This window comes from Eupeodes corollae, chromosome 3 (assembly GCF_945859685.1).
Source record: "Eupeodes corollae chromosome 3, idEupCoro1.1, whole genome shotgun sequence".
NCBI classification, from domain to species: domain Eukaryota; kingdom Metazoa; phylum Arthropoda; class Insecta; order Diptera; family Syrphidae; genus Eupeodes; species Eupeodes corollae.
Window position 1 is genome coordinate 109,365,651 of NC_079149.1, and position 27,174 is coordinate 109,392,824.

General features: G+C 31.1%; 2 protein-coding genes across 3 annotated transcripts; one reads left to right on the forward strand and one right to left on the reverse strand.

The window, feature by feature from the left end:
* Nucleotides 1-522: 522 nt before the first annotated feature.
* Nucleotides 523-2,096, reverse strand: LOC129949360 (2-oxoglutarate and iron-dependent oxygenase JMJD4 homolog). Its single transcript, XM_056060763.1, has 2 exons — nucleotides 1,484-2,096; nucleotides 523-1,307 (listed from the first exon to the last, which is right to left on the reverse strand). Exons 1-2 carry the CDS (start codon nucleotides 2,020-2,022, stop codon nucleotides 626-628), a joined length of 1,221 nt encoding a protein of 406 aa, XP_055916738.1. The 5' UTR covers nucleotides 2,023-2,096; the 3' UTR covers nucleotides 523-625.
* On the forward strand, nucleotides 1,208-24,676 carry LOC129949359 (WW domain-containing oxidoreductase). Of its 2 annotated transcripts, XM_056060762.1 has the most exons (7): nucleotides 1,208-1,342; nucleotides 1,403-1,451; nucleotides 3,552-4,061; nucleotides 4,133-4,312; nucleotides 23,762-23,891; nucleotides 23,974-24,102; nucleotides 24,157-24,676. In XM_056060762.1, the coding sequence occupies exons 2-7, from the start codon at nucleotides 1,411-1,413 to the stop codon at nucleotides 24,349-24,351; spliced, it is 1,185 nt and encodes a 394-aa protein (XP_055916737.1). In that variant the 5' UTR covers nucleotides 1,208-1,342; nucleotides 1,403-1,410; the 3' UTR covers nucleotides 24,352-24,676. The 2 variants fall into 2 exon arrangements, with proteins under 2 accessions (XP_055916737.1, XP_055916736.1); XM_056060761.1 differs by lacking the exons at nucleotides 1,208-1,342; nucleotides 1,403-1,451 and adding an exon at nucleotides 3,266-3,485.
* Nucleotides 24,677-27,174: the final 2,498 nt, after the last annotated feature.

Here is a 27,174-nt window from a genome sequence, read left to right on the forward strand (position 1 = left end):
AATACATCACCCTGTCTCACTCCCTGTCGCACTTCAAATGCATCGGAAAGCTGTCCATTGTGCAAAACGAAACAACTTGCGTTGTTGTAAGACTCTTACTATAGCAACAATTTTTTCAGGAATGCCTCTAGCAACAAGCGATCTCCAGATAACATCACGACTAACGCGATCGAAAGCATTTTCAAAATCGACGAACATGAGGTAAAGCGGCAATTGGTACTCCGACGACTGTTGACGAATAATTCGCAAGGTGTTAATGTGGTCGGCTCATGATCGACCACTGCGAAATCCCGCTTGATGCCTCTTGAGCGTAGACTCGATCTTAGATTATATCCTCTCGAGGATGGACAGAATGGTGATTTCACGCCAGTTATTACTGTTCTTAAGATTCAAGATACTAGAAATTATTTTTGATGGAAAAGAAATTCTTCTAAAGATTCCCGATATAACCCACAGACTCTGGAAAGTTCCACTTAAAACGGTCGAAGAAATTCGGAACGTAAGATAAAATTAAAAGCATAATTTATAGTTTAAAAATATATTTAAAATATATTATTCGGTAGGCAGATATTTGCTTTTTACAATTTGTTTTCTTAAAAGGAATTTTTTAATTTATTAAATTTTCTCACTCGCATTTGAAACCCTTAGTTTGTTCTGCCAATTCCTTGCATCTATCACAAAGTTCCGCTCGCGTTTGCACAACATCGTCGTTTTTTATTGCTTCTAAAACATCGGCGATTACAGCTAAATCATATCGCACATGGAAGTCACTTAGTGTAAATGTATCAAAAAGTATATTTTTCTCTATGTTATTATTGTTGTGGTTGTGGTAGGATTGATGCAAACGCTTCGCGATGATATGCTCTAAAATATTCAAAAAATCCGAATAATTTATGCCGAAGCTGGCACGCAACATGGTCTGGCAATGTTCTTCGAAATTGTCCATTTGACGACAGTCTTCGATTTCGTGTATAACTCGTTGCATGCATTGGGCGAGATTGCGCCAAATTGTTGGTGCATTGCATGCATTGAACCAATTGTGATTTATCGAAATGGTATCGGTTAGATTCCACACTTGATGATACCATCCGGACGGTACAAAAATAGATTCATTCTCTGTTTGTATAATTGTAAAAAATTTCACATTCTTCTCGTTGAGTTGGTCTTCTGTGATGCGGAACGGAAGATTGCCCAGAGAGTCGGTTAGTTTTTGTTCTTCTTGTGGTGGCAGAAGGAGCCACTTTTTGCGGCCGGCAATATTTGTTGACCAGCTGTAGGAGCCGAAAACATCCGCATGAAAGGGTGTCCTAGAGAGAGAAACCATAGATAAAATAGAACGGAGGTAAGTTTTGAGCAACAAAAGAGAGTGCATTTTATTGCAATGAATTTGTTATAATTTTAGATCAAAAAATGAGACGACAGTCAACTTTATGTTTAAATGTGCTGAAATAGTAAGTATATATTTCAAATAGGTACAACTCACCACGAATCCCTTGGACCCATATAAACAAATCTATAATCATCCAGCTTCCTATCGATGAGGTATTCATTTAACCAATCGGACGCGAAATACTTAGGAACTCTATAAAAATCATAGTCCGGCATAAGCTCCTTCAGGTGCCAATCCTTGAGGTAGAGGTTATGATTATTATCAAAGACAGACATCTGCCATTGGTCCAGGTAATCAAAGAATTTCATTTCACATTTCTCATGGCTATTGTAATATTCCTTGGAACAATTTGCCACTGGTACTAGGCAATTGCCAATTTTTTGTTTGAGGTATTTAAAATTTATTTCGGTGGTATCGTTGTTTGATGTGGTCGTCTGTATAGTCCATTGGCGGCGACATTCCCATTCGTTTGATACGGATGTTAAAATCACTGGCCAATTGGCATTCATGTAATTCCAATAGAAATCATTGTATGTTAAATCAGTTTGTTTGATTCTGGGAATTAGATTTTCATTGATTTGTGATTGATTTAATGGTGATTTTAATTTTAAATCCAAAAGAAATGTTGACATAACTTGCTCCCCGACGACCACATAAAAAAATATTTTGTAATTTGTTCTTTTCGTTTATTTTTCACTGACAGTTGAAGTTTTGATTTTGACAAAATGAAAAGAACAAAAAAAATTAATGGAAGGTATGTTCCACTGAAGTTAAAACAAACAATTGTTTCTCTTTCTTAGATCTGTTTCCTTACTTCAAATCGGATGTTAAAAATTGCTTGAGAGATTCATTTGTAACTTTCTTACAAAATAAACATTTTCAATTTTGTAAGAGCTTTCATAATTTTGTGAAATTTGATTATTTTAAGTCCTTTTAACCAATGAACAAATGGTGGTTGCCGTTACAGAGTCATTGTTCAATATTTAAGCCTTGGTTTAATAATTTACATTTGCAGATTTAGAAAAGTTAAACCGATGCCGATGTGCGTAATCGAAATATAAGTTTAGCACGCAAATTGGAGCAAAATATTGTACACAAAAAAATTTATCGGACTAATTTTGTCTTATATTTTTTCAGCAGTTAGGGCAGTGGGTAGCCTAAGATAAAATGTATGTATGTAGTTTGCGTTTTTTTCTCTAAACATCAGGTGAAACCTAAGCTTAATTTTGACAGAAGAACATTGCGTAGAATTGCAGTTGTTCTTCTGAAAACTATCCTCCAAGTTCCAAACTGAGGGATTTTACTTCACGATCATCGCCAAATTCTTTTTTTTTGGTTCCGAAAGGCTTTTTCAAAAAATAAGCCCTTAATTTAAATTTAATTTAAGCATGGCTCCAAATAAACACACAAAATACAATTTATTTCATGACAGAACGTTTTTAGTAGTAAAAATACAGCTGAACTCCAACTCAATCGAAAAAGAAAACTTTTGAGACTATTTTTTTTTTTTTTAAATGTGGAAGCCAAATTTAAGCTCAAGCTGTGTTCCATTACTTAACTGTCACTTATAATTTATATTAATGGAACAGCCTCTATTTCGTCGGTTCTTTTCATACGATAAATGAAAACATTTTTTTCAATCGAAGATTAAGAGTTCATATGAATTTAATATTTAAACTCTGACAAAAACTCCTACCAAAAAACGTAGAAAAAATCAAAGTTACTAAAAATGAAAAGTTATTTAAATAGTGCAAGTTCAACATAATTATTTTTGTTTTTAAATTAAAAATATAACAATTTTATGTTGGCAATGTTGCAAGGTTTCAAAACAAAAACAAAATTAAAGTCTCCAAAAAAAACTACTCAAACAGAACTACTCTAATTTATTTGTTGTCATCGATAAACCCGAACTGATAAGAATTTTAATTACAATTAGTTTGACCCATACAACTTTTTATCCTTCTTGTCCCAGCATATTAAAGTCTTATTTTGTTTTAAACATGCCAGGATATCTACCCGATTCTGATAGTGAGGATGAATTACCTCCAGGATGGGAAGAAAGAGCCACTGACGATGGTCATGTTTTCTATACAAAGTTCGATTTGCAAACGATGTCCTCTAGAATTTGTTTATTGTTAAAAATATGTTTTTCCTATTTTAGCCACCAAAACAAAGCAACGCAATGGGTTCATCCCAGAACTGGAAAATCAAAGCGTGTGTCTGGCGAACTGCCAATTGGATGGGAGAAGATACTCGATGAAAAAACCAATCGTCCAGCATTTCTGCAAAAGAGTACCAACCAGTTGACTTATACAGATCCACGTCTAGCGTTTGCTGCCGAAGTACCAACAATGAACATAGCCGAAGTACGTCAACGTTTCGATTCCAGTACAACTGCACTTCAAGTACTCCATGGGAAAGATCTTTCAGGCAAATTAGCCGTAATAACTGGATGCAATGTTGGCATTGGCCTAGAAACAGCAAGGTCATTGGCATTACATGGTTGTGAGGTGATCTTCGCGTGTAGAAATCAACAATCAACTGAGGAGGCAATACAAAAGATTGCCCACGAAAAATCAGCTGCCGGACGGAAATGTCGATTTATGCTTCTTAATTTGAGTTCATTGCAATCTGTAAAGAATTTCACTAAGGAACTAAAGCAAACTGTAAAGTAAGTTAGTTTAAAAAGAGAAATTTAATATTTTAAGTTTTATTGCCTGTCTTTTACCTCACTACTTACAGTCATGTTGATTATCTGATTTTGAATGCTGGTGTATTTGCACTTCCCTACTCGGTTACCGAAGATGGAATAGAAACTACATTTCAAGTTAGTCATTTATCACATTTTTACCTCACTATGGAACTAGAGTCATTGTTTGATCATAAAACTAGAGTTGTTGTTTTATCATCAGAGTCACACAGGTGAGTTGTTTTATAAGTTAAATTTAAAATTTGTTTAATATACTTACAAGCTTTAAACTTAAATAATGGTTTTTTGAATGACCTCGTAGATTAAAGGCAAAGTTATAACATACAAAATGGAAGATGTGTGGGATTACGACTTCGCTTGTCTATTTCTTTACAAAATGCTTGAATCAGAAAAATATAGAAACTTATTTTAAAGATAATTTTCGAATTTAATGTGAGACAACGAATTTGTTTGAATGTGTGCCCAGAAAACAAAAACAAAAGTACTAAATTAGTTGAACTAAGTAAGAATTATCTCACTTTACTGTGAACTCATGCTGCTTCAAGAAAACACACTAAACATACAATTCTACCATTTTCTTTCCTTAATTTCACCTTGGAAAGCACAGGGGATCCATGGAGATTCGAGTGAGATTTTCCAGCTTTAGTCAATAACAAACAAATGTCTGTCGACTAATACTCTCGTTATGAAGACAGTTTTAGATTTTATATTTTATTACTTTATAAACAAGAATTCTACCGGAGAGTGGAATTTTTTAATGCAAATTATTATTCTTAAATATACTTGATGGAAAAATGATTTTGTAACTGCGGGGAGAGTACGATAACTTTGGCGACAAAGTTTGATGACGGATTTGTATAGAACAGTTAAAAACAAGCATTTTTTACTATAGGAGGGGGGGTCTATCTACCCCTGTTTAGACGGTAGGGGCAATTTAAAAAAATTTGTATATTAAATGGAAAAAAAATAATTAAAAAATAACGGTAATACTTACAATTAAGTATTATATCTTCTTTTAAAGCCAACATTTTTGTCTATTAGCTTGTTTTTAAATCAAGTCAAAACTATGCATAGTTTTTGAAAAAAATAGTTTTAAAATTAAAATTTGTGCAAAAAAAGTAAAAAAAAGGGTTAAAGTGTAATTTTTCAATACTTCAAGATTAATTACTACAATTTTTATTTCAAAATTTATTGCTCTTATTTGTTTTTGATCAAAAACTGAAAACTAGATGATTTTATGTCTTTTAGTTTTTGAAAAAATTTCAATTAAATTACTTTTTCCTTGCTTAAGTATTAACGCAGTCTTATTTCGATAGTAATAATCGAATAAGAATTCAGATATATTCATCTTGAACGCACTCCAACTTGCACCCACCCCAAATCCTATAGTGTAGCCAAGCAGGGGGGTTGCAGGTGGGCAGCATGGCCCCCCTTAGGCATCTCACTGTTTGCATCGTAAAGTCAAGTAAAGCAATTCATTTAGCATAACCCAGAAAGCACCACGAGGAGGTAGAATTGCATTGAATTCCGTGTCCAAGTCAGTCTTTCAGTAAGCCAGGAGTTAGGTATGTATGTAAGTCTCGTCAGTTCATCGTCCGTACTAGTGTCACTGTGGAGTTCGTTAAGTTCGTCATTGATGGTCAAGAACCAAGATTGTTTTGGCGGTAACACATCTTTTAGGTGTTCACTGCGAACGTCGAGATGGTCGAAGTGCTTTAGTTGCAGACCCACACTTTCTTTTCCATCAATCAATCATCTTGCACCCACCGAACCCTGCTCCCTTCTTACCTTGCACGCACTTCTACTTGCACCCACCCCAAATCCTATAGTGTATCGAAGCAGGGGGTTGCAGATCCCACTGTTGCATACCACCAAACTCGCACCTACCATTTTTGCTATCAAAATAAGACCAGTCAAGAAAAAAATAATTAAATTAAAATAGAAGTTGTGGTTATTTTCAATTTTCTCAAAAACTGAAAGACATAAGATCATCTGGTTTTCAGTTTTTGATCAAAAACAAATAAGAGCAATAAATTCTGAAATAAAAACAGTGGTAAATTATCTTGAAGTATTGAAAAATTACAATTTGATCAAAAACAAATAAGAGCAATAAATTCTGAAATAAAAACAGTGGTAAATTATCTTGAAGTATTGAAAAATTACACTTTACTTTTTTTTACTTTTTTTTGCACAAATTTTGACTTTAAAACTGTTTTTTTTTTTCAAAAACTATGCATAGTTTTGACTTGATTTAAAAACAAGCTAATAGACAAAAATGTTGGCTTTAAAAAAAGGTATAAAGTTTAATTGTAAGTATTACCGTTATTTTTCAATAATTTTTTTTTCCATTTAATGTACATATTTTTTAAATTGCCCCTACCGCCTAAACGGGGGGAGATAGACCCCCCGCCCATAGTAAAAAATGCTTGTATTAAGCCCCTCTAACAAAAACCGTTATTATATCTTGTCGCCAAAGTTATCGTACTCGTGTCGTAACTGCTGAGACAAGCGGTTTTATTTATTCTTTTTAAATAGACTTTGAAATTAGTAAGGTTGGTAAAACAATTAAAGTATCATAATATAAATTCTGACTGTTGCAATTTTAATTCCTTAAATAATTTGAGATAAATAATAATAGCCAATAACAATGAAATAAAATGAGCACTTTAGTTTGTCAAGGATTTTATTATATCTAGCCCTTACTTGCTGTTGCTTTACAGGATCATAGTTCTGCGGGTTATTATGTATAGATTCGAAACCCTATAGTTGCGTTCAAGATCAAATGCTGCTGCATAAACCGAGGCCTTTCTCCCAAATTATTGTAAGCTCCAAAATAAAACGTATCGTTAACAACAAATCAAAAGTTTAAAATCGTAATCGTAAAATAAAATCGTAATCCTAAAGTCGTTTTTATGTTATATCATGATAAGTGACTTTTTTTGTTTGTTTATAACTTCACGTATTACAAACAAACTTCTAAAAAAATAAAAAATAAATTAAGTGGCACAACAGTCCGTTAAGAACTAGGGCCTAGTGACTTTCAACTCTTAACTATTCCTGTGTGCGAGGAAAGTTGTCAGGGATGAAGAAAAAGTGCTTTAATAATTTAGTATAATTTTCGAAAATGTGTCGATATGTCGAATTTGCTATTTTTAGCTCTCTGTGACGCATAGTTGTTAGATGTTGAAACAAAAATTTTCCCAATAAGCACCCATGAAACATATGTAATTTCAGCCTTGTGTTAGCGCCGCAATAAAGTTGTTGTAGTATTCCGAATTATTAAAATATTTTTTACAATAATTTTGCATCTCGAAAACTAAACGTTCGTCTACTGAACAGCTGAAAATTTTTTTTATTTTGTACAAGCTATTTCAATTAAGGTATGCTACTCTCTCAATGTGGTTTGTTAAAAATCACCTAAGCAGGATACCCTATCCTGCACGAGATTGATCGCCAATCAGGCAGATTTCAATCGGCTAGTCACCAAGCTCGCATATAAAGAAGAACCGGTTCAGGAAATTCTCTTTAGTGAATATTATTATATACGATAAAGTATCAGAATATGCTCACTTTGTAAAGATGGACGTCCGAAATCATTTGATGCGCAACTAAAAAAAAAGCCAATGATAGTGATGTTGATAAAATTGGTTAATTTAAATCAGTTTCTTTTAAATCACTCTATTCCAATTAAATTTAAAATATTTGAAAAATGATTTCATAAGGATTTCTATTATTTGAGTAAGATTTTACAGTTTTTATTGAAATTAATTTAAACTCAAAATGGTTTAGTGTGGAAAGCATTTTTTAGTACAATATAGTAAAATCTGTATATTTCTATAAACCAACAAAATCAAAAAGGTAATAATAAATACTTAAATAATTACCCACAAACAAAGTCATTATATCATTAACCCATTCAATCCCATAAGTTAAGTAGTTTGATTTTGATCTCTCATAGACCAAAAGAAAAATGTTAATTTGTCATCCCAACGACCCCAATGTCCAATTGTCGTTTATTTAAGCTTCAACCCTTTTGTCTGTCAACTATCAAATACTTTCTGTAAGTATGGCAGTGTTATAATTTTTGTATGCATTTTTTAAATTATCATAACTATGTACATACATATACAATTGATCTTATAGACCTATCGTCCTGACCTATACAAATTAATTTAAAATAATCGTGCATAGTCTCGTAGATAACCCACAGCCATCATAGTTGCCAATTTGCTGATTTCTGATTGTGACCAATTTTAGTTATTATTTTTTTACTATGTCACATTATAACATTATAATATATGTACATTCCATTGTCGTGTTTTATTGTACGGTGTAGACCATGAAAAAACAGTTTTGCATTCGTTTCTTCTATAATTTATTGACAAAGACTAAAAATCTTAAATTTGTTGTACTTAAGTTTTTATATAATCTCTAAGGTACAAAATATAGACGTAAATTATAACATATTTACTCCTGATCATGATCTTTTTAATATGTAGGTACATTACTTGGAAATAAATGTGAATGTACTTAAATTATTTGGTTATTTTCAACTGTATTTTTCAAGTAAAATATGAACAAAGAATACTTCGTAAGGTCGCAGCGCACTTGCACTCATTTCAACAACACTTTTAGACATATTCAAATCACTCAAAATAAGTGCTACGTCTTGTGAGGGGATTTATGTGAATACTTAAATTTTACTGGTTGAACTAATGAGTGCGACCTACATTTATTAGTATTAATTTATGTAACTATACGTATTCAATTGTGTATCGTTTGGTAATGACGGTACGGTACAGATTAAAACACATAGATGTTTTAAACTTTCTGAAATTAATTTGCATTTGAGAAAAACTAACTTTGTTTGCCATGTTTCATTCATTTATAATTTAAGGTCTAAATCCTGGATTATTTAAAAATCCAACGTTATAAACATCTAGGATAAAAATATGTTTACGAAACTAATTGCTTAAAAAAAGTTTAATAGATAAAATTGTATCCAATTTTCTCATAAACTTAAATTTATTTTTAAATTTTACTGCAAAAGTTATTGGATTTCTGGCTTTGAGAAAATTATATCACAATAATTCAGGTTCTGTCGCTGTTTTCCATTCTTTGATGTTGTATGTCAACTTAATCCCCCTCCCCCACTTCTGCCTAAAAGTTGGGAAATATAATCCCCAGCTTATACTATTTTTTTTTCTTTTGGTCCAACATTCCCACTCCAGAGTCATGGTACGCCTTATGAAAAATTGTCTATTTTTGTTATTATAGTCTTATTTCGTCAATTTTTTGTAAAAAAAAAATAGTATGCTAGCTTATTTTTGAACAACTGTATTTTGAAAACCTGTATCTAATTTATTTGCTTAAAAACTAAAAAAGCGTGAAACCTTCGCGGTTTTCCTAATTTTTGGACATCTTAAGTTCTTCGCTCTAGGTCGAAAAGGGTTAGCGGCCGGATTTAAATCTCATCTAATTTGTTTATCATATGAGCTAATAAATTGTATCAACTTCCCATAGGAAGTTATTGTTATAGGTCCGATTTGTCAAATTGAAAATTTTGACATTTCTCGACGTTTCAAGGTCCCTAGAGTCGAAATAAAAGATTTTTAGAAAGATGTCGTCTGTACGTTCGCGACGTTTTTTTTTCAACTTCCATAGCTCAAGAACCAGAAGAGATATCAACTTCAAATAAATTGTGTTATACAGATAATAAGACAGAAGGATGCAGAAAGGGCTATCAAGAAAATTGCATGGGCGGTTTTTTTTACCATAGCAGTTTAAAAAAAAGGTGACAATTTTGGTTAACCCTAAATATCTTACGAACCAAAAACACTAGAGACTTCAATTACATTTTATATAATATATTGTAACGTGATACCACACTAATATATTTTTTTGAAAAAATGCAAATAACGGTTTTTTTATAAATTAAAAAAAAAATTGTCATCTCGAACATTTTGAGAATACAAAATGATTTTATATCCAAAACAATTTTGTGCAACGAAAAATAACGTTTTTAACATTTGGTAAAATTTTGAGAAAAATCGAATTGACAGTTTTTTTATAAAAAATAAAAACCTAAAAAAAAAACATTACTCAAAGTTGGTAAAAATAGAATTTCGACTCAAATATCTTTTCATAAAATTGAGATTATGACTTTCAACTAATTTTATCTTAAAAGAAATATTGTTTCAAAATTTTCAAACAAATTTAGAAAAATCGAATTGGCAGTTTTTTTACAAAAAATAAAAACCAAAACAATAAAATAAATAAAAGTTGGTAAAAATTGATTTCGACTCAAATATCTTTTCAAAACTTTGAGATATCGACTTTAAACTTCTTTTATCTTTTAAAACATATTGTTGTCAACACTCAGCAAAATTTTTAGGTAAATCTATTTAATTACAAAAAATAAAAACCTAACAGAAAAACAATACTAAAACTTGGTAAAAATTTAAAGCTTTTAAAAATTAAAAATATTGTCTTCAACCTTGTTTTATTTCACAGAAAATATTGTTTTCGACGTTCGCAATTTTTTTTTTTAAATCCAAGAGTCCGTTTTTTCAAAAAAATATAAAATCTACAAAAAATAGTACGCACATTTTGTAAAAATTGATGTTCGGTTCTTGATATATCTCAAATTAATTTTATTCATCCAATTTGTAAAAATTTAAGAAATTGGTAAAAAAAATTTTCGACTAAAAATCTATTTAACAAAACTAGATTTTCAAACTAATCTATTTCTGTATATGAACAATTCAACTAACAACTTTTTTAACAAAACCCGAAAACCTACAAACCTTTTAAGCAAGACAAATCGACAGACAAGATGGGAAGGTATCAGTGTGGGTCGCATCCGAGTCTCTTTATTGATTACAAATACAGAGTGTCCCGTAAACGATAGTCTAAACTCAATACGGTAATAGATTATAGCTGACCTTTGATTTTTGCACTTCAATGATTGAAGTAGTATGCTGACAAAATTTGAATGACTTGATGTAGGTTTCTTCCGCAAAGATGATGAATTTGTCAAGGTATTATATTCAATGATAAGTCAATCGATACTAAATTGAGTCCGTCCAACTAAAAAAATGCATTATAGAAGCAAACGTTTTTAATGTTTTGAATAGTAGCAACTCAGGGACAACTTGGCAATAATATACTAGGTCATATTTTTAAGGTCTTAAGGGAACCATATCAATTTTTTTTTAATTTTATTTGAATAAACTTTTTGAAAAAGAAAATGTATGATTTGTTCATGTACTTATGTATACATATATATTTTATTAAAACATTTCTTACTGCGCTTTTCACGTTCTAAAATCAACCATCGTTTTTTTTTAAAACATACAGGGTGGAGTGATCTTATATAAAAAAAATAAGAATATGAAAAAAATACACTCTGCAAAAGTTGTATAGGGTTATTTTAATAACTTTAATTTTTGTTTTTAGCTTCCAAAATGACTGCTAGGGGTCGCGCATCGCAATTTTAATCGAACAAAAATTGACAAAATATTTGAAAAACATACCCCCAGCAAAAAATTTGGTTGATCATTTTATGAACAAAAAAAATTATTTTTAGTTTTGAAAACAAACGCTAGGGGTCGCGCATCGCAATTTAAAACTAAAAAAGAACATAAAGTCTAACAAAAACATACCTCGCGCAAGTTTTGCAAAAGTTTTGTTGGGTAGTTTTATTAGATTTTAGTTTTAGTTTTATTTTTTATTTTTGTTTTAAAAATTGCCGCAAGGGGTCGGGCAATCCCTTTAAATATTCACGTACTACTGGGTACTTTTTTTATTGTTTTAATTTAAAAAAAAGTCGTTTTCATCTTATTATATAAAAAAAAACATGATAGTATTTATATATATTTTGTTTTTTTAACTTTTATTTTTTCTATTTTTTTTTTGTTTCTAAATATGGCAGTTCTTTTCGAGACATCAAAGTGTTTTTAATAAGTCCATCTCTGTTTTTAAACCCACAAACAGTCTGGGAAGCCTCAGTCACCAACTTAACCGCTCTTTCAACTGCTTGGCTGTGGCATGAAAGCTGTTTTAATAGATTTGACTTACTGGTTTCATTTTGTTGCACAATGTCCCAAAGGTCTTCTTCAGTAAAACCCACTAGTGAAGGAGGTTCAGTTAAACGGTTTCTTTCAATTTGCCACCAATCTATCAACTCGTAGTATTCATCTGCTTCAAAACGTAACTTTGGAAGCTGAAATTGTCGGACAACTTCTTCATCATTATTGCAATTGGATGCTTCTCTTGCTTTAAGTATACGGCGAAGAGCTAGCTCTCGAATATTTTGGCGATCATCAAACAACATAGCTATTAAAATGTTTTCACTGTGCCCAAAATATCCTTTCCGAGCGAAGACAGCATGTACTACTTTTTTTAAATCATTTGGCAAATACCTTGCAAACTTATTTGCCTTAAAAAAGTGCTTGGCATCATATAGGAAGAAAGGCTAAGATTTTATCTCAAACCACATAACAGAATAAATTTTTGCAATATATTCGACTATCTGCTTCAATGGCTCTTCTGGAGATTCTTTTGACACATAAGTTCGAAGAATGCGGTTAGCTGTCCTAAGCCATCTTGAATGCACCATCGTTCCAGGATTTTTATCAAAAATTGATCCTTCACGGACACCGTTGCTGATAGCTTTACATATTTCATAAAAATATTTTTGATCCGAGTTCAGGCAAGACAATGGGAGATCAGGTAAGTTATTCTGAACTGCCTGATATTGAGCAACACATACATTTTGGCAGTTCTTTAGATCTTTTCCAATATCACCAGAGTAAGCTTTTGGTCCAGATGTTTTTCCATAAAGCTTCTCAAATAGATGTCTAAGAGGCAGTTCATTTGCGTGGAGCATACAAATAGACCATTGCAGGGGGAGTTCAATTTTTATCTCAATTTGCCGAATAATTCCACCTCTTAGCCCGGTATTTACATTGGTTCCGTCGCACCCAATAAGTTTAATATTGTGCATTGAGATACCAGTTTGTTCAAGAAACTGGATTATGGCATTTGTAACAGTTTCGGCTTTTCCATTTTCTGGTGAAATATGACCAAGGTACTTGGATTCTGGTTCTGCAATCAATACGATATGATCTTCAATAACATTACCACGAGGCGTTTTTGTTGAGTCCTTGCGACCATCAAAATAGATTCCTAAGGGTTCACGGATAGATGCGTTAATCAATTGCTTCCTTGATTTTGACCTTTCCCTCCTTACTTTGCTTTTTTCAGCAATATTTGATTGATCCATATCTTGGATAACACGGTAGTCTCTTAAAACTGCTGTTACCATTGTTGCTGTTGCTCTATCAGGCATTCTGAATCTGTCTTCTACCTTCGCAACATTAGAGAGACATTTTCGGTTGGTGTTGAAAAGAGCGTCATTGCATAACCGTGTTTTTTTTTTTTAGTGGCATTGAAATCACAACAGATTCGGCATCTGAAGAGTAGATTTCGGTATCCTCTGTTTCAGTGATGAATTGCGTCGGCTTGCTGGAAGAGCTTGAAGCTAAAGAACTCGTCAACTTTCTTGCAAGAGATTTTTGAAGCTTACTGGTTTCAATAACATCGACTGTGCCAATGGCCATTTTTATTTGAGTCCTTTGATCTTCAAGAAAGGAACGCTCTTTTACTGGAACTTTTTTTTCTTTTGAACAGGAGCGTGCTGCTCCGTCAATGCACTTACAAGCTGATATGTCAAAGAGTTTTTTACCATCGTTCTTAAAATCGCTTAACTGCAGCTCAAATGCACCTGACCTTCTGTTTTTTTGGTGTTTTAAGAAGTGCAGTCCTTTTCTCGTTTATTTTTTTAATTTTTTTCTCAACACTGAACTTACCGACCGTTGGAATTGAAGACTTAACGTAGATTTGCATGATTTTCGAAGCTGTGAGTGATATTCTCTTCATCAAGGATATTTCTTGTTCTTCAAGGAAGAAAATGTGACGACAAACATCTTCGTTAGTTGGCAACAGACGCTCGATAACATTTTCCCTGTTCCAAATATTTGGCAAACTTTTCTCTGTGAGCGAGTAATAGTATCTATTCTGACTTTAATTTCTAGAAAAAAATTCCAGTAAAATATTGTTTTTCGATTTTCAAGGCAATCGTACGACGTACATCTCAACAACTTCCTTTTTTTAAAACAATAATGTTTGTAGAAAATAATTAAAAGGAACACTTAAGTATTTGTAAATCAAACTTTCTTTTGTAATACACGAGTCACGAGTGAAAAGCAGTTAGGTTTATTTTGAATTATTAAAATGACATCTAATGCCGGGCAACTAAGTTCTTGGTTTTAAATTTTATTTCAAGCAACGGTGCAAGGAAACTAGGATTCTTTTTCAAATTAAATTTTGTAATACTGCTGAAGTGCAGAAATAAAATTAATAATAATAACGAAGGAAACATTTCAGAAACATTGATTATGAAGAACATTATACCAAAACCCATCAAATTCTATTATGAATTAAAATATAGGTACCTAATAAATAGAAAATTACTAAAAAGAAAATAGAATAACAAAGGTCTGTTTTATAAAAATAGGGCATTCTTAAACTCGTTTATACATTTCAAAGTTGTAGGAAACCCCATACACTAAATAAAAAAAAAAAAAAAACTTTTTTTTTTTAAATACATTTTTTTTTCTTTGCTTTGCGCGACCCCTAGTGGTGAAAATAAAAAAAAATAAAAATTCTTAAAATTGGTTTTATAACTGCATATAGCAACTTTTGCGGGGGGTATTTTTTAGAATTTCAAAGAAAAAAATGTTCACTCCACCCTTACAAAATTATGTTTAAGTTGTGTAAGTTAAGTTATATAGGATAGACAATAATTATTGTCATATTTGTACAATTGCCCTTTAGATCAGTCTACGAACAAAACCTTTGCTTATGAAGTTTCACTTTTTTGTTTTCTTTTTTTCCAAACCAAGGTTACACAACAAATAAAACGGTCGTTTCCCTGCAGCTAATGCGATCGTCTGTAATCTAATGTTGTACATGATTTGAAGCATGTGCGTTGTGCGTGCGACGCGACGTTCATATTCACGTGAACGTGATTGAAGTACTTTTTATTCTATTTGGGATAGATTATTATGAAATTTTTGAAAGGGCCAACGTCGAATGTAAACAAAAATGTATACCTTCTCCAATTGTAAACAATCAACCATGTGTTTGAAAATAGGTCAAATAAAAAAACACTATGTTCGTTGATACCATATGTCCATAGTTTACATTGCTTCGGGGAGTATTTCTCTAGGTTTGGCTTTGAATACCTATTTTATTATCTTATCGGAAATGATTATTTAGGGCGTACTTTAAACAACGTCTATGATTACATTTTTTTTTAATTTTAAAGGGATACCGGCTTTTTGGATTTTTTGGTTTTTGAATAAGTATGCCATATTTAATATGGTGAATGGTAAATAGCTTCCAGAATACCAGGCATTTGTCCACGATAACTAAGGAACCTACTTTTTTAGAATATATTTTTTAGTGACTTTTGGACATGAAGATGACAATCAACACTGCCGGAATTTGCTTGAAATATTTGTGGAAAAGTCTTTATAGGAGTTGCATCTGTAAAAAGATATTTAATGTACTCAATTACATTACTTTTCATGTTATGCCCTTGATTGCATGGACACATAAGAAAAGGCTTAGACATTGCAAAAAGTACCTAAAGGGTGTCCCAAAATTAACGCAAGATTTGTATTAAATAGAAAACGCCGTTTTTAGTCTTTTGATAGTTATATTTTTATTGACTCGTAAAGTACATAGGATAGGGTTATGTATGGAATAACACATCGGACAAATGGCCTCCACGGCTTTGCATGCACATGCGCGCTCTTTTGTTGAAATTTTCCATGACCATTCTGCATAAATGTGGCTGAATTTCGTTGATGCAGCGTTGAATCTCCTCCTTTAATGCACGGGTGGTTGTGGGCTTCTTGAAATAGACTTGTGATTTCAAATAACCCCATAAAAAAAAGGTGTTAAATCACACGATCTAGGAGGCCAATTTTGATCACCGAAACGAGAGAGTACACGACCTGGAAATTTCTCATGCAGTAATTGAATTGTTTCACGGGCTGTATGACATGTATCACCGTCTTGTTGAAACCACATATTGGACACATCAATATCATCCAATTTTGGCAGAAAGAACTGTGTAATCATGTCGCTATGTCGAGCACCAGTAACAGTCACTGCTTGAACAGCCCAATTATGCCTCCAGCCCAAAATATACACCATACAGTCACGCGTTGTGGATGCATTTGTTTTTCGACAATCACATGTGGGTTCTCCGAACCCCAAATGCGGCAATTTTGGCGATTGACAAAGCCATCAAGATGAAAATGTGCTTCATCGCTTAGGATGATTTACCTCGAAAAATCAGGGTCCATTTGTTGATGTTCAATAATCCATTCAACGAACTCTCTTCTCTGCCCATGGTCGTGTTAATTGAATTTTGTAAGCATGAAGACACAGATCTTTGGTGAGTATACGCTGTAGAGAGGTTCTTGAAATTTGCAATTCTTGTCCACGACGTCGAATTGAGGTTCCTGGATTGTCAGCAACACTCACACGCACTGCTTCGACATTCACTTTGAACGGCTTGTTTTTGGACGACCAGTGTGTTTCGCGTCTCCAACGGATCCAGTCTCATTGAATTTTTTAATTAATCTCTTCACAGTTGACGAAGTTAAAACACTATTCCGACCATATTTTGTATGAAATTTTCGAACTGCAGCCGCCAAGCTTTCACTATTTTTAAAATATTCTTTAATAATGAAGACACGTTGTTCTATCGTGTAACGCTCCATTTTTAATAACCCTATACTGTAAGCTGTCAAATTGCTTTTTTTCAGGGTTGCCAACACTTTACTGCACAAATGGCGGCAAATTCAAACATGCGTTAATTTTGGGACACCCTTTATTTAAGATCAAATCTTTAGATAATACAATTATATAATACAATTATATATATTATATATAAAAAAAATTCTAGACGAAAATTTGACAGCTGCACTGCACTCTTTAACACATCGGTTCACTAATACAATAACAAACAAAACAATTCCAATCGTGTTCCATGTGTCATAAAAAAAATCAATTTTTGACGGAAATCTGAATTTACCAAGAGGAAAACCGAGGTATCCTAATACCCTATGTGCCATTTATGACACTCAATAAACTAACTAGATGCCTTGTTCAAAATGTACGTTCAAAGAATGCAGTTTACTGCAAATAAAGTACCTTGCATAAATGTCATCATCATTAAACAATACCATCATAGCCTTTCACATAAAAGACATCTGAAATGAGCACGTTTTAAGTATACATATTATCTTTAATAATAATAAATATATAAAAAAAGAAAATATTATCTTGATTCTAGATACTCTAGGGTTAGTTCTAAATGTACTTAATTAAACCCATTCCAATTCAAATCTCTATTGGTACGCACAAGCCCCCATGTTAAGAAACAACGATCACTCATTCCCATATTAATAATGTTGACATAAATCAATCTCAATTCAAATCTAATCTTTAATGACTAAATATAGAATTCCAAATCCGTTGCATTAAGTCTTCAAGCAATCAAATATCATTGTTTACAAAATAGGCTCACTTTATCTTTGCACTGTACTGACAATACGGCTTCGAGTTGGTCGTCGTACATTACCACAAACAATGTTGTGATTGGAGGAGTTCAAAGATTATTATTGTGGACTTTGTCCAGCTCAGTTATTTGACGCAATATGTTTTGTTTGGTTTTTGATTTTCTTTTTTTTTCTTGTTTAGAAAAGATGTTTAAAGTGATACGTGATATTTTGCTGCGAATTAAGAACAAATAAAATACAATCGGTTGCGTGATGCGGAGCTGCGCTGCGGTTGAGACAGGTCAAGTAAAAACAAAAACCAGTCCCAGAGTAGATATACATTTATGGCATCTTTAAATTAAGTATATGTACGTACTATGAGTTTGCTGATAGATTAGAAGGTTATTTTATAGATTTGCGTTTGTGGCTTGGTGAAAATGGGTAACCGTAACAAAATTACAAGTAAAACATTTTTGTATTTATGTTACATTGGGAATCTATATTATTGTTTATTTTAAAAAAAAAGTAGTTATGTATTGAAAACCTATTTTAAAGTAATGTATTTTTATATGACCTTGAACATTGATAGAAAGCGTTATAACAACAAACTTAGTATATACAGTGGCTCTCACCTTAAATGATGCACTCAATTTTTTAAATTTATATTTTATTGAAAAATAGTTACCATGGCAAAGAAAACTATTTGTTTCATCATTTTTCAGGTAATTTTGAATATAATCTTATGAAAAAGAATTATTCCAAATTTACCATTGAAAATATAATGACATTTTATAGATTTAAAATTAACGCTTCAGCTTACTTGATGCAAATTTTAATAAGAAATAACAAGACAGTTTAAAGCATTTAACTTTGGTTGAAATAAGTTATTAATATTGATTTGGATATCCTTTTTGGCAATGATACAACCAGCTTCTTTATCTTAACGGGATTTATTTTTCCCACTTTAAAATCGCTTTTTTAGACCTTCTTTGGTATTGATTTGATGTTTCCTGATTTCACGCTCAAGTATTTTTGACTCAGTTTCAATAAAATTCAGGCATGGAGGACTGTTCTAAATCAGACTGAACGGTTGCAGATTTGTGTTTGGGATCGTTGTCTTGTTAAATCGGAAACTGTGCCTTATGTTTAACTTTTCCGTAGTTTGTATTAAATTCCATTATAAAATATTTAAATCCATATTTTTGTTTCCATGATAAAAACAAAGCTACTAACACCTGACGAAGACATAGAACTCAAAACAGCCATGCTTAACAATACCACATACATTGCCCAAAAGGCCAGAGATCTGTGTTCCATTTAGGTTAAATTTACTTTCCTTTGTGAAAATTACCGTATCCCAAAACTTTTCATCCTTGTTAATATGGTCTCGAGCATATTGCGTAAGACTTTTGAGAGCTGATGGATAGATAGATACATAATTTTGTTTTCAAAAAAAAATGTACCAAAAATGAGTATTGCTGGTTTAAAATTAATAACTTTAAGTTGCCTGTCAGGTTAAAAAGGAAATTTAAAAAATATATAAGCTTAGTAAGTAGATTAAGTTACTTATGTACATATGTTATGAAAACTCATTTATAATAAGATTGCGATATTTAATTGACGCTTTTAAAAAGTAATATAAGTTTGAGTAGCAGTAGCCATTAAGAATGTTGAGAATGAGAAATCATACCACTGCCAAGAAATTTTCTCCTGTACATTTTGAATACTGGTTCCAATAAAGTACATGGTATTTTCCGATTCATAATGTACATATTCCATCTGTATCGACTTGGAATGCTCTTCCATTGATATTAAGGAGCCCGCAGCTGATAATCTTGAATTTCAAATTTTCTCCTGTACATTTTGAATACTGGGCAGGTTCCAATAAACTACATGGTATTTTCCGATTCATCCATATTACATATAATGTACATATTCTATCTGTATCTCCATGGAATGTTCTTCCATTGATATTAAGGAGCCCGCAGCTGATAGTCTTGAATTGTTTCTTTTATATAAATATTTGTCTGCTTTTTAGCTAATTAAGGCGCTCTTAAGGTCGGACATTCTTTTACTTTTCTTACAAATCATCTGAATATATGTAATAATAATCAATTCAATTTTATGCTTTATAAAACAAAAACAACGATATGCTACATACGTATAGTCAAAAAAAATCCCGGTACAGCAGTCTAATTTTAGTGTTTTTTTTTGAAAAAAAAGGACTAGAAATAAATGTAAAAACCAAAGTGGTAACATTGAAAAAAAGTTAGTTTCCACCTTTACCTTTTTACCAAATTTTAAAAAATTATGATTTTCAAAAACTTGTTTTTAATATATTTTTAAAATAAATATTTTATCTCAGAATTAACAAAAAGAAAGCTGCTGTAAGGAGACTTTTAAGACTATGTGTATATTAGGGCGTTTCAAAAAAAATATTTTTTCTTGGAACCAGGCGCAAAAGTTTCGTTTACATGCCTTTGAAATTATGAGCCCTTAATATTAATATGTATTTGTAGTCCGCATCGCACTTTTCGATTTCCCATGAGAATAACACAGGAAAAATGTTTTTTTAACTTCCCATAGAAAGTTATTGTAATGGGTTCGATTTGTCAAATTGAAAATTTTGACATTTCTCGACGTTTCAAGGTCCCTAGAGTCGAAATAAAAGATTTTTAGAAAGATGTCTGTGCGTGCGTGTGTACGTACGTTTGTACGTCCGTACGTTCGCGACGTTTTTTTCGTCCTCCATAGTTCCAGAACCAGAAGAGATATCGACTTCAAATAAATTTTGATAATAAGGCGGAAAGATGCAAAAAGGGCTCTCAAGAAAATTGCGTGGGTGGTTTTTTTACCATAGCAGTTTGAAAAAGGTGAACATTTTGGTTAACCTTAAATATCTTACGAACCAAAAACGCTAAAAACTTGAATTAAATTTTATATAATATATTGTTACGTGATATCAAAGAAGTATATTTTTTGAAAAAAAATCCGTTTAACGTTTTTTTTTTTATAAATCAAAAAAACTGAAAAAAAAATTTGTCACCTCCAAAATTTTACTACTAAAATATGATTTCATCTCCAAAACAATTGTGTGCAATGAAGAATATTGTTTTTGGCATCTCATAAAATTTTGAGAAAAATCGAATTGACAGTTTTTGGTATAAAAAATAAAAATCTAAAAAAACATTACTCAAAGTTAGTAAAAATTGAATATCTTTTCAAAAACTTGAAATTTAGGCTTCAAACTTATTTAAACTTATAAGAAATATTGTTTTTAACATTTTTAAAAATCTTGAGAAAAATCGAATTGACAGTTTTTTTTACAAAAAATAAAAACCTAAACAAAAATGAATAAAAGTTGGTAAAAATTGATTTTGGACTCAAATATATTTTTAAAACTTTGAGATATTGGCTTTAATTTACTTTTATCTTTAAAAAATATTGTTGTCAACATTCAGTAACATTTTGAAAAAAATCTAATTGACAGTTTTTTGTACAAAAAATTAAAAACCTAAAAAAACATTAAACAAAAGTTGGTAAAAATTGATTTTCGACTCAAATATCTTTTCAAAAATTTGAAATATTTTCTTCAAACTTATTTTATTTCACAGAAAATATTGTTTTCGATATTCAGTAATTTTTTTTCATAAAAAATTATATCTACATAAAATAGTACGCAAATTTGGTAAAAATTGATACTAGTACATATAGACAAACTTTTAAGCAAGACAAATCGACAGACGGGATGGGAAGTTATCAGTGTGGGTCGCATCCCAGCCTCTTTTTCTTTTAATTTTTATAACTAACGAACGATAAACTGCATTGTAATACCCCTTATGCATTTTGTAGAGAATTGAACACTCTACAAAAAAGGTCTAAAAACACTTTTTGATAAATCAACTCAGTCAAAAGTTATTCAAGATCAAAGTTTAATTTTCCCTTAATTAAGGCGTTTTCTTTACAATACTCTTAAATTTATAAAATTACTAGTTTCAAACTAAAAGGTTATTTCTATGCTTTCAGAGTTAAAAAAAAAACTCTTATATTTTGCCCTCAAAGATTGCTGAAATTTTATTAATCAAACAGTTTTAAATAAATTGCGCTCAAAAACAGTTGAAATTTTTCACATGGCCAGAAAAGTTATCAGAGTTATTAAAAAGTGACATTGTAGAGCGTTCAATTCTCTACAAAATACTTAAGATAAGGGAAATCGAAAAGTGCGATGCGGACTACCTAAATATTAATATTAAGGGCTCATTTTTTCAGATGCCTATTTTGGCATGTAAACGAAACTTTTGAGCCTGGTCCCGAGAATTTTTTTTTTTTTTTTTGAAACGCCCTAGTGTATATATTATTTAAGTTGAGCGCAACATTTAAGCTGAGAGCAAATTTGATTTGGGTTTTACAGTTTTTTACTTCAGGATTTAAGTTTGAAATAATATTTGGTGACTATTTATGTTGCATAAAAATAATAACTTGTTGGTAACTTTTCACATGTTTTCTCTTAAAAATTTAAGATATTTATTTAAAAACACAGCATTATTAAACTGAGAGCCACTGTACATCACAAAAAAGTAAATTGTAATAAATCTGATACACATTCTAAAAATAATTACTGAAATGCGTTTTGCTTATTATCTAAAAAAAAATAGAATAACAAAATGTGAGTGGTAAGTTAGCTAAATATTTGATTGATTGGGAAGGGTTTTAAGATTATTTTAATTTATTTTCCCTTCAATCGCGGTTTTGACAGTTTGGTCAAAATAATGTTGATTTATCAAAAACTTATCTTTTATCATTCCATACAAAAATCAAATTTTTGTTTCAAGTTTAAGTTATTTTTTTTATAAAAATGGTTTTGGGATGTTATAACCCAGATTCTTAATATGGAACCGTCTAAAACGTTCCAGACATCGACAGTTTCCTCTCGAACATCAGCAAAGTTTTCAGTTGGGCTACTCTATCTAATTTGAAATTAAATCGACGACTAAACTTATTTGGGCTAAAAAAAAAATCGAAATTGCAGAAATGGTCCTAACCAGATGAGCAAATCGTGTTGAAGCATCTGCGTGTATACTTTACTATTTATTTAGAACTAGATCATATAACTCTATTACCTGGAACGTGATGTTAATTGCGTGGGACTGTCAGGTTTTGGGGCTGCTTTTTGCGAAGAATTCATCAAATCAATCAAAATCAAATCCCCCACAAAAATTGGGAAGTATTACAAATGAATATTTTCTTATTTCAACGTTCGATTTGTGTTGCATGATATAATAATAAACCATAATTAATCCATTTTAAGGTGTATTTTTTATTATACTTATTTGAGGGCCAAAGTTTTGCTGAAAACATGATACAATTTTCCTTAGTTTTTTGTGTTATATTGACACCAAGAGTCATTTTAAATAATATCTTCCGGTTTCTTCAGATTTCTTTGCTTCAGATTCAAACATCTCTCCAAGCAATCAACCATTTTTTTAATTGTTCAGGTACCTATTTCAGAATTTTTACCATTTATTAAACTATTTGATATGGGTACATTTAGCCAAAGAACAAAGCATATCCTCAGTAATTAAAATTATTATTTTTCTAACTATTGATAGTAACCTGAGCTGTATGCAATGCCTTGAATTATTAAAATAAAAAGAGAAACCGTTGCATTTAAATTAAAACTTATATCAATACTGAATAATTAATAAAGTCTTAGAACAATATTATTGTAATTTTTTTAATAAATACACAAATTGCAATATTTACTAAGGAAGTAAGAATTTGCAATAATCGACGGTCAAACACAAGGCCTCACCCAGAATCAGTGCGTTAGCAGTCAGCCAGACTGACACCATCAACAACCGGCTACATCGTCGCCGTCGTCGTTATTGGACATCGGGTGAAGCTGATTGTCTGAGCTTAGTCACGTACACCTTTTCTCTTCCTTTTATAACTGATTTCCTGCACCACACACAAAATAAACATACAATTTTTAAAACTTCCCCTTTTCTGTTTCATTTCCAGATTCTCTACCCTACCCGCAGATCATTTGACCGAACAACATCTATCACCGCCTCCGGCAAAGTTTTGGAGCATGATGGCATACAACAATGCCAAATTGTGTAACGTGCTCTTTTCCATGCATCTCGCTGAGGTATGTATTTATTCAATCTTTTCAATATGTTGTCTTGTCTTCCAAGATTATACGAACTGATTCTCTGTTTCTGCACACATAGAAATGGAAAAATCGAGGAATATCTGTATTTTCTTTGCATCCAGGGAATATGGTTTCAACCAAAATCAGCCGAAATTGGTGGTTCTATCGTTTGCTCTTTGCAATTGCCCGGCCATTTACTAAATCAGTGGTATGTTTAAGATACACTTGTGTTTGTTTTGTATGGAATTTTATCTTTTTGTAGCAACAAGCCGCAGCAACATCGGTCTACTGTGCAACGGCCACTGAACTCACCGGCCTTACTGGATTATATTTCAATAATTGTTTCTTTTGTGAACCAAGTAAATTGGCACAGAGTAAAAGTTTGGCAGAGCAATTGTGGCAATTAAGTGAGAATATGATTAAAAACATAACATCCTCCTCCTTCGAGCAACACTGATTGTAAGATAGTTTGATATCTGATAGGTCATCCATTCAATGATTGAAAGTTCATATACATTCAAAGCAATTTAATGGGTTCGATGTAATCATTATTATGCTTTAAATACACTTGCTTGTCTTCATCTTCATCATCATCATTATGATGTCTATTACAATATAATTAGTCAATTGATTAACTCATTTTGTTTGATAAGATGTATGTAAGATATTTTATCAATACGCAATATATAAATAATTAACATTTTGTCTAAAAAATAAGTTTGCTTTATATTAAGTGATTATTTAAAGTAATAAAGAATTTTATTCACAAATTTTACTAATAATACATATATTTTTTCATTGTATTAAATAAGTGAATTTTACAGAAACCAACTCCAAGTCTAAATTGATTTGTATGCTAATTCTTAGGGAATATCTAGACTTCAATGAAAGAGGACAGCAGCTGAGGTAGATATAAATTAGCCTAATGTCACTTCCCCTAGACCCAAGCTGCAATGCTACACATTCGCCAATTTGCAATGCATTGAAATCTCCTTAGAAAGATGATGTTTTTCTATTGTATTTTATACCTTAAATTTCAGAAGAAAAAGGAAACCAAACAAAAGGCTTCATTTATTTTTCCTCAGGTAAAATTTTCGAAACAATTTTGAATTGAAAACTATGATAAATTCTAGCCTCTCTTTAGAAATAATTTATAATAACAATAGGGAAGTTTAAAGAATTAAAAATAAAAAGTGCGGAAGAAACGTGTCAAGATTGCATACAATTTGATGGTAGAAAAACATATTGCATTATTTAACATGAGATATAAGAAAAATGAAGTACCCACTGTGTTGAATTTTATTAGTATTTTTAGATTTATAAAAAATTATAAATTAATTATAACACATAAAATATTTGTAGTCAAAACTTTAAGTTAATTTCTATAAGTGTTTTAATTTCCCATAGGAAGTAGACGATCCAATTTTTTGAATTGATGTTTAAAGGTCTCTATAATGTACTATGTGTGGACGTGTTCGTAAGTCCGTATGGTTGGGTCACCTTTTTTCTTCGGTCATATCTCAAGAACTAGCAATTAATAAAAAAAGTAAGAAATTTGGTTGACCCCAATTATCTCTCGAATAAATAATATATAAATAAAACATTTTTGTAATATTTGTCACATTGAATATTTGAAGAGCATATGGCAATATTACCTCCAAAATATTTGTATGAATCAAAAAATAACGTTTTGGACATCTGGTATAGTTCAAAAACAATCGAAGTGACATTTTTTTTACAAAAGTTAAATTATCACACAAAATTGGCAAACAACTGATTTTCAACTCAAATACAGCGTCCGGCAAAACGATATCCCATATTTTAAAAGGCAAAGACAAATAAATAAACAATTTAACAGACAATTTTTATTGAATTTTTTAAATTAAATACCATTTTACATTAAATAAAATAATTACTTAGTTTTAAACATTACCTTTAAATAGCTTTAAATATAAACGTCTAAAAATACGGGAAATTTTTTTGCTGGACCCTGTATATGGAGAATAGATTTGAGGTAATGACTTTGTAATTGATAAAAACTCGTTTTGCGGCTTTAACCTTATTTTGGGAACTTTAAACTTTTTTCTTACACAAAATGTTTTTATCAAGTGAAGTTATCAGTGCGGGTCGCATCATAGCCTCCTCTTTTAGTTTTCTAATTAAAATATTACTCACTAGCGGCCCGTCCCGGCTTTGCACGGGTAGATATAAATAGGTACAGATATTTAAGTTATAAGCATGATAATTAAAACGACCATGACTAAATAAATTAGAAAACATTTTTTTGTCCTGTCATTAATACTCTGCGCAGAGTATGTGTTGAAAGACATTTAATGGCTAATTCTTTTAAACCTTCGGTTGCTTTTAATAGGAATTTCTAAAAATTTCTGTAGTAATCTAGTACTAAATATAGCCTATGTTACTTAGTGATAATGTAGCTTTCTAATGAAAAAAGGATTTTTTAAAATCGCTTCAGTACGTTTGATTTTATTCGTCACATACAAAAATAGAAATTTTTCCTCTTTATAATATTAATAAAGTAAATAACATAGTTTTAATAGAAAAAAGTATACAATAGATTCGTTTCTTTTAATCAATAGTCAAGAAAAAAAAATATTTGATAGAAATGTTTTCTTTGCTTTTTGTTGTTTTTTTTATAGAAAACTTTATCTTTGTCAAATGTTTTTTTTTAATTAAATATGTATGTTTGTTAAAAATACTGCAAAACTTAAATACACAATAAACTCAAGAACATTTGTTGAAAAAAAAAGAAATTATTTAAACACAATTTAAAATATTTATGTTGAGATTTGTCATCGAAAAATGTATGTATTTGTTTTTTCTCAATTTTGTTTAACATTTATTTTATTTTCCTATAAAATGCTTTAAAGTTGTCAGGTTTTCCCTTGAAAAAATAAATCAATTTGATTTTTATTGAAATGTGTCAATTTATTTTATCTTTTTTCGTGTTTCATTGTAAAAACTAAAAGGATTTAATTTTTGATTTTAATTCTACAAATTGAGCACTGCTGGTAACAACAAGAATACAATTTCCGAATTTTAGAAATGATTCTTCTTCAAATATGGAACTCATGAATCGCGGCGCTCATTTTCTACTTGTGATATATGTAAAAGAACTATATAGCAAGTATTGCATTCGTTAAAAAATTCGAACTCTAGATTTTAATTAAAGATGACATTATGATGGTAGAGAATTCGAAAAAGCTGTCTCCTTCGATTCCATTCGTCTTTCTGTCTATCTACCTTCGCCCCTACAGCC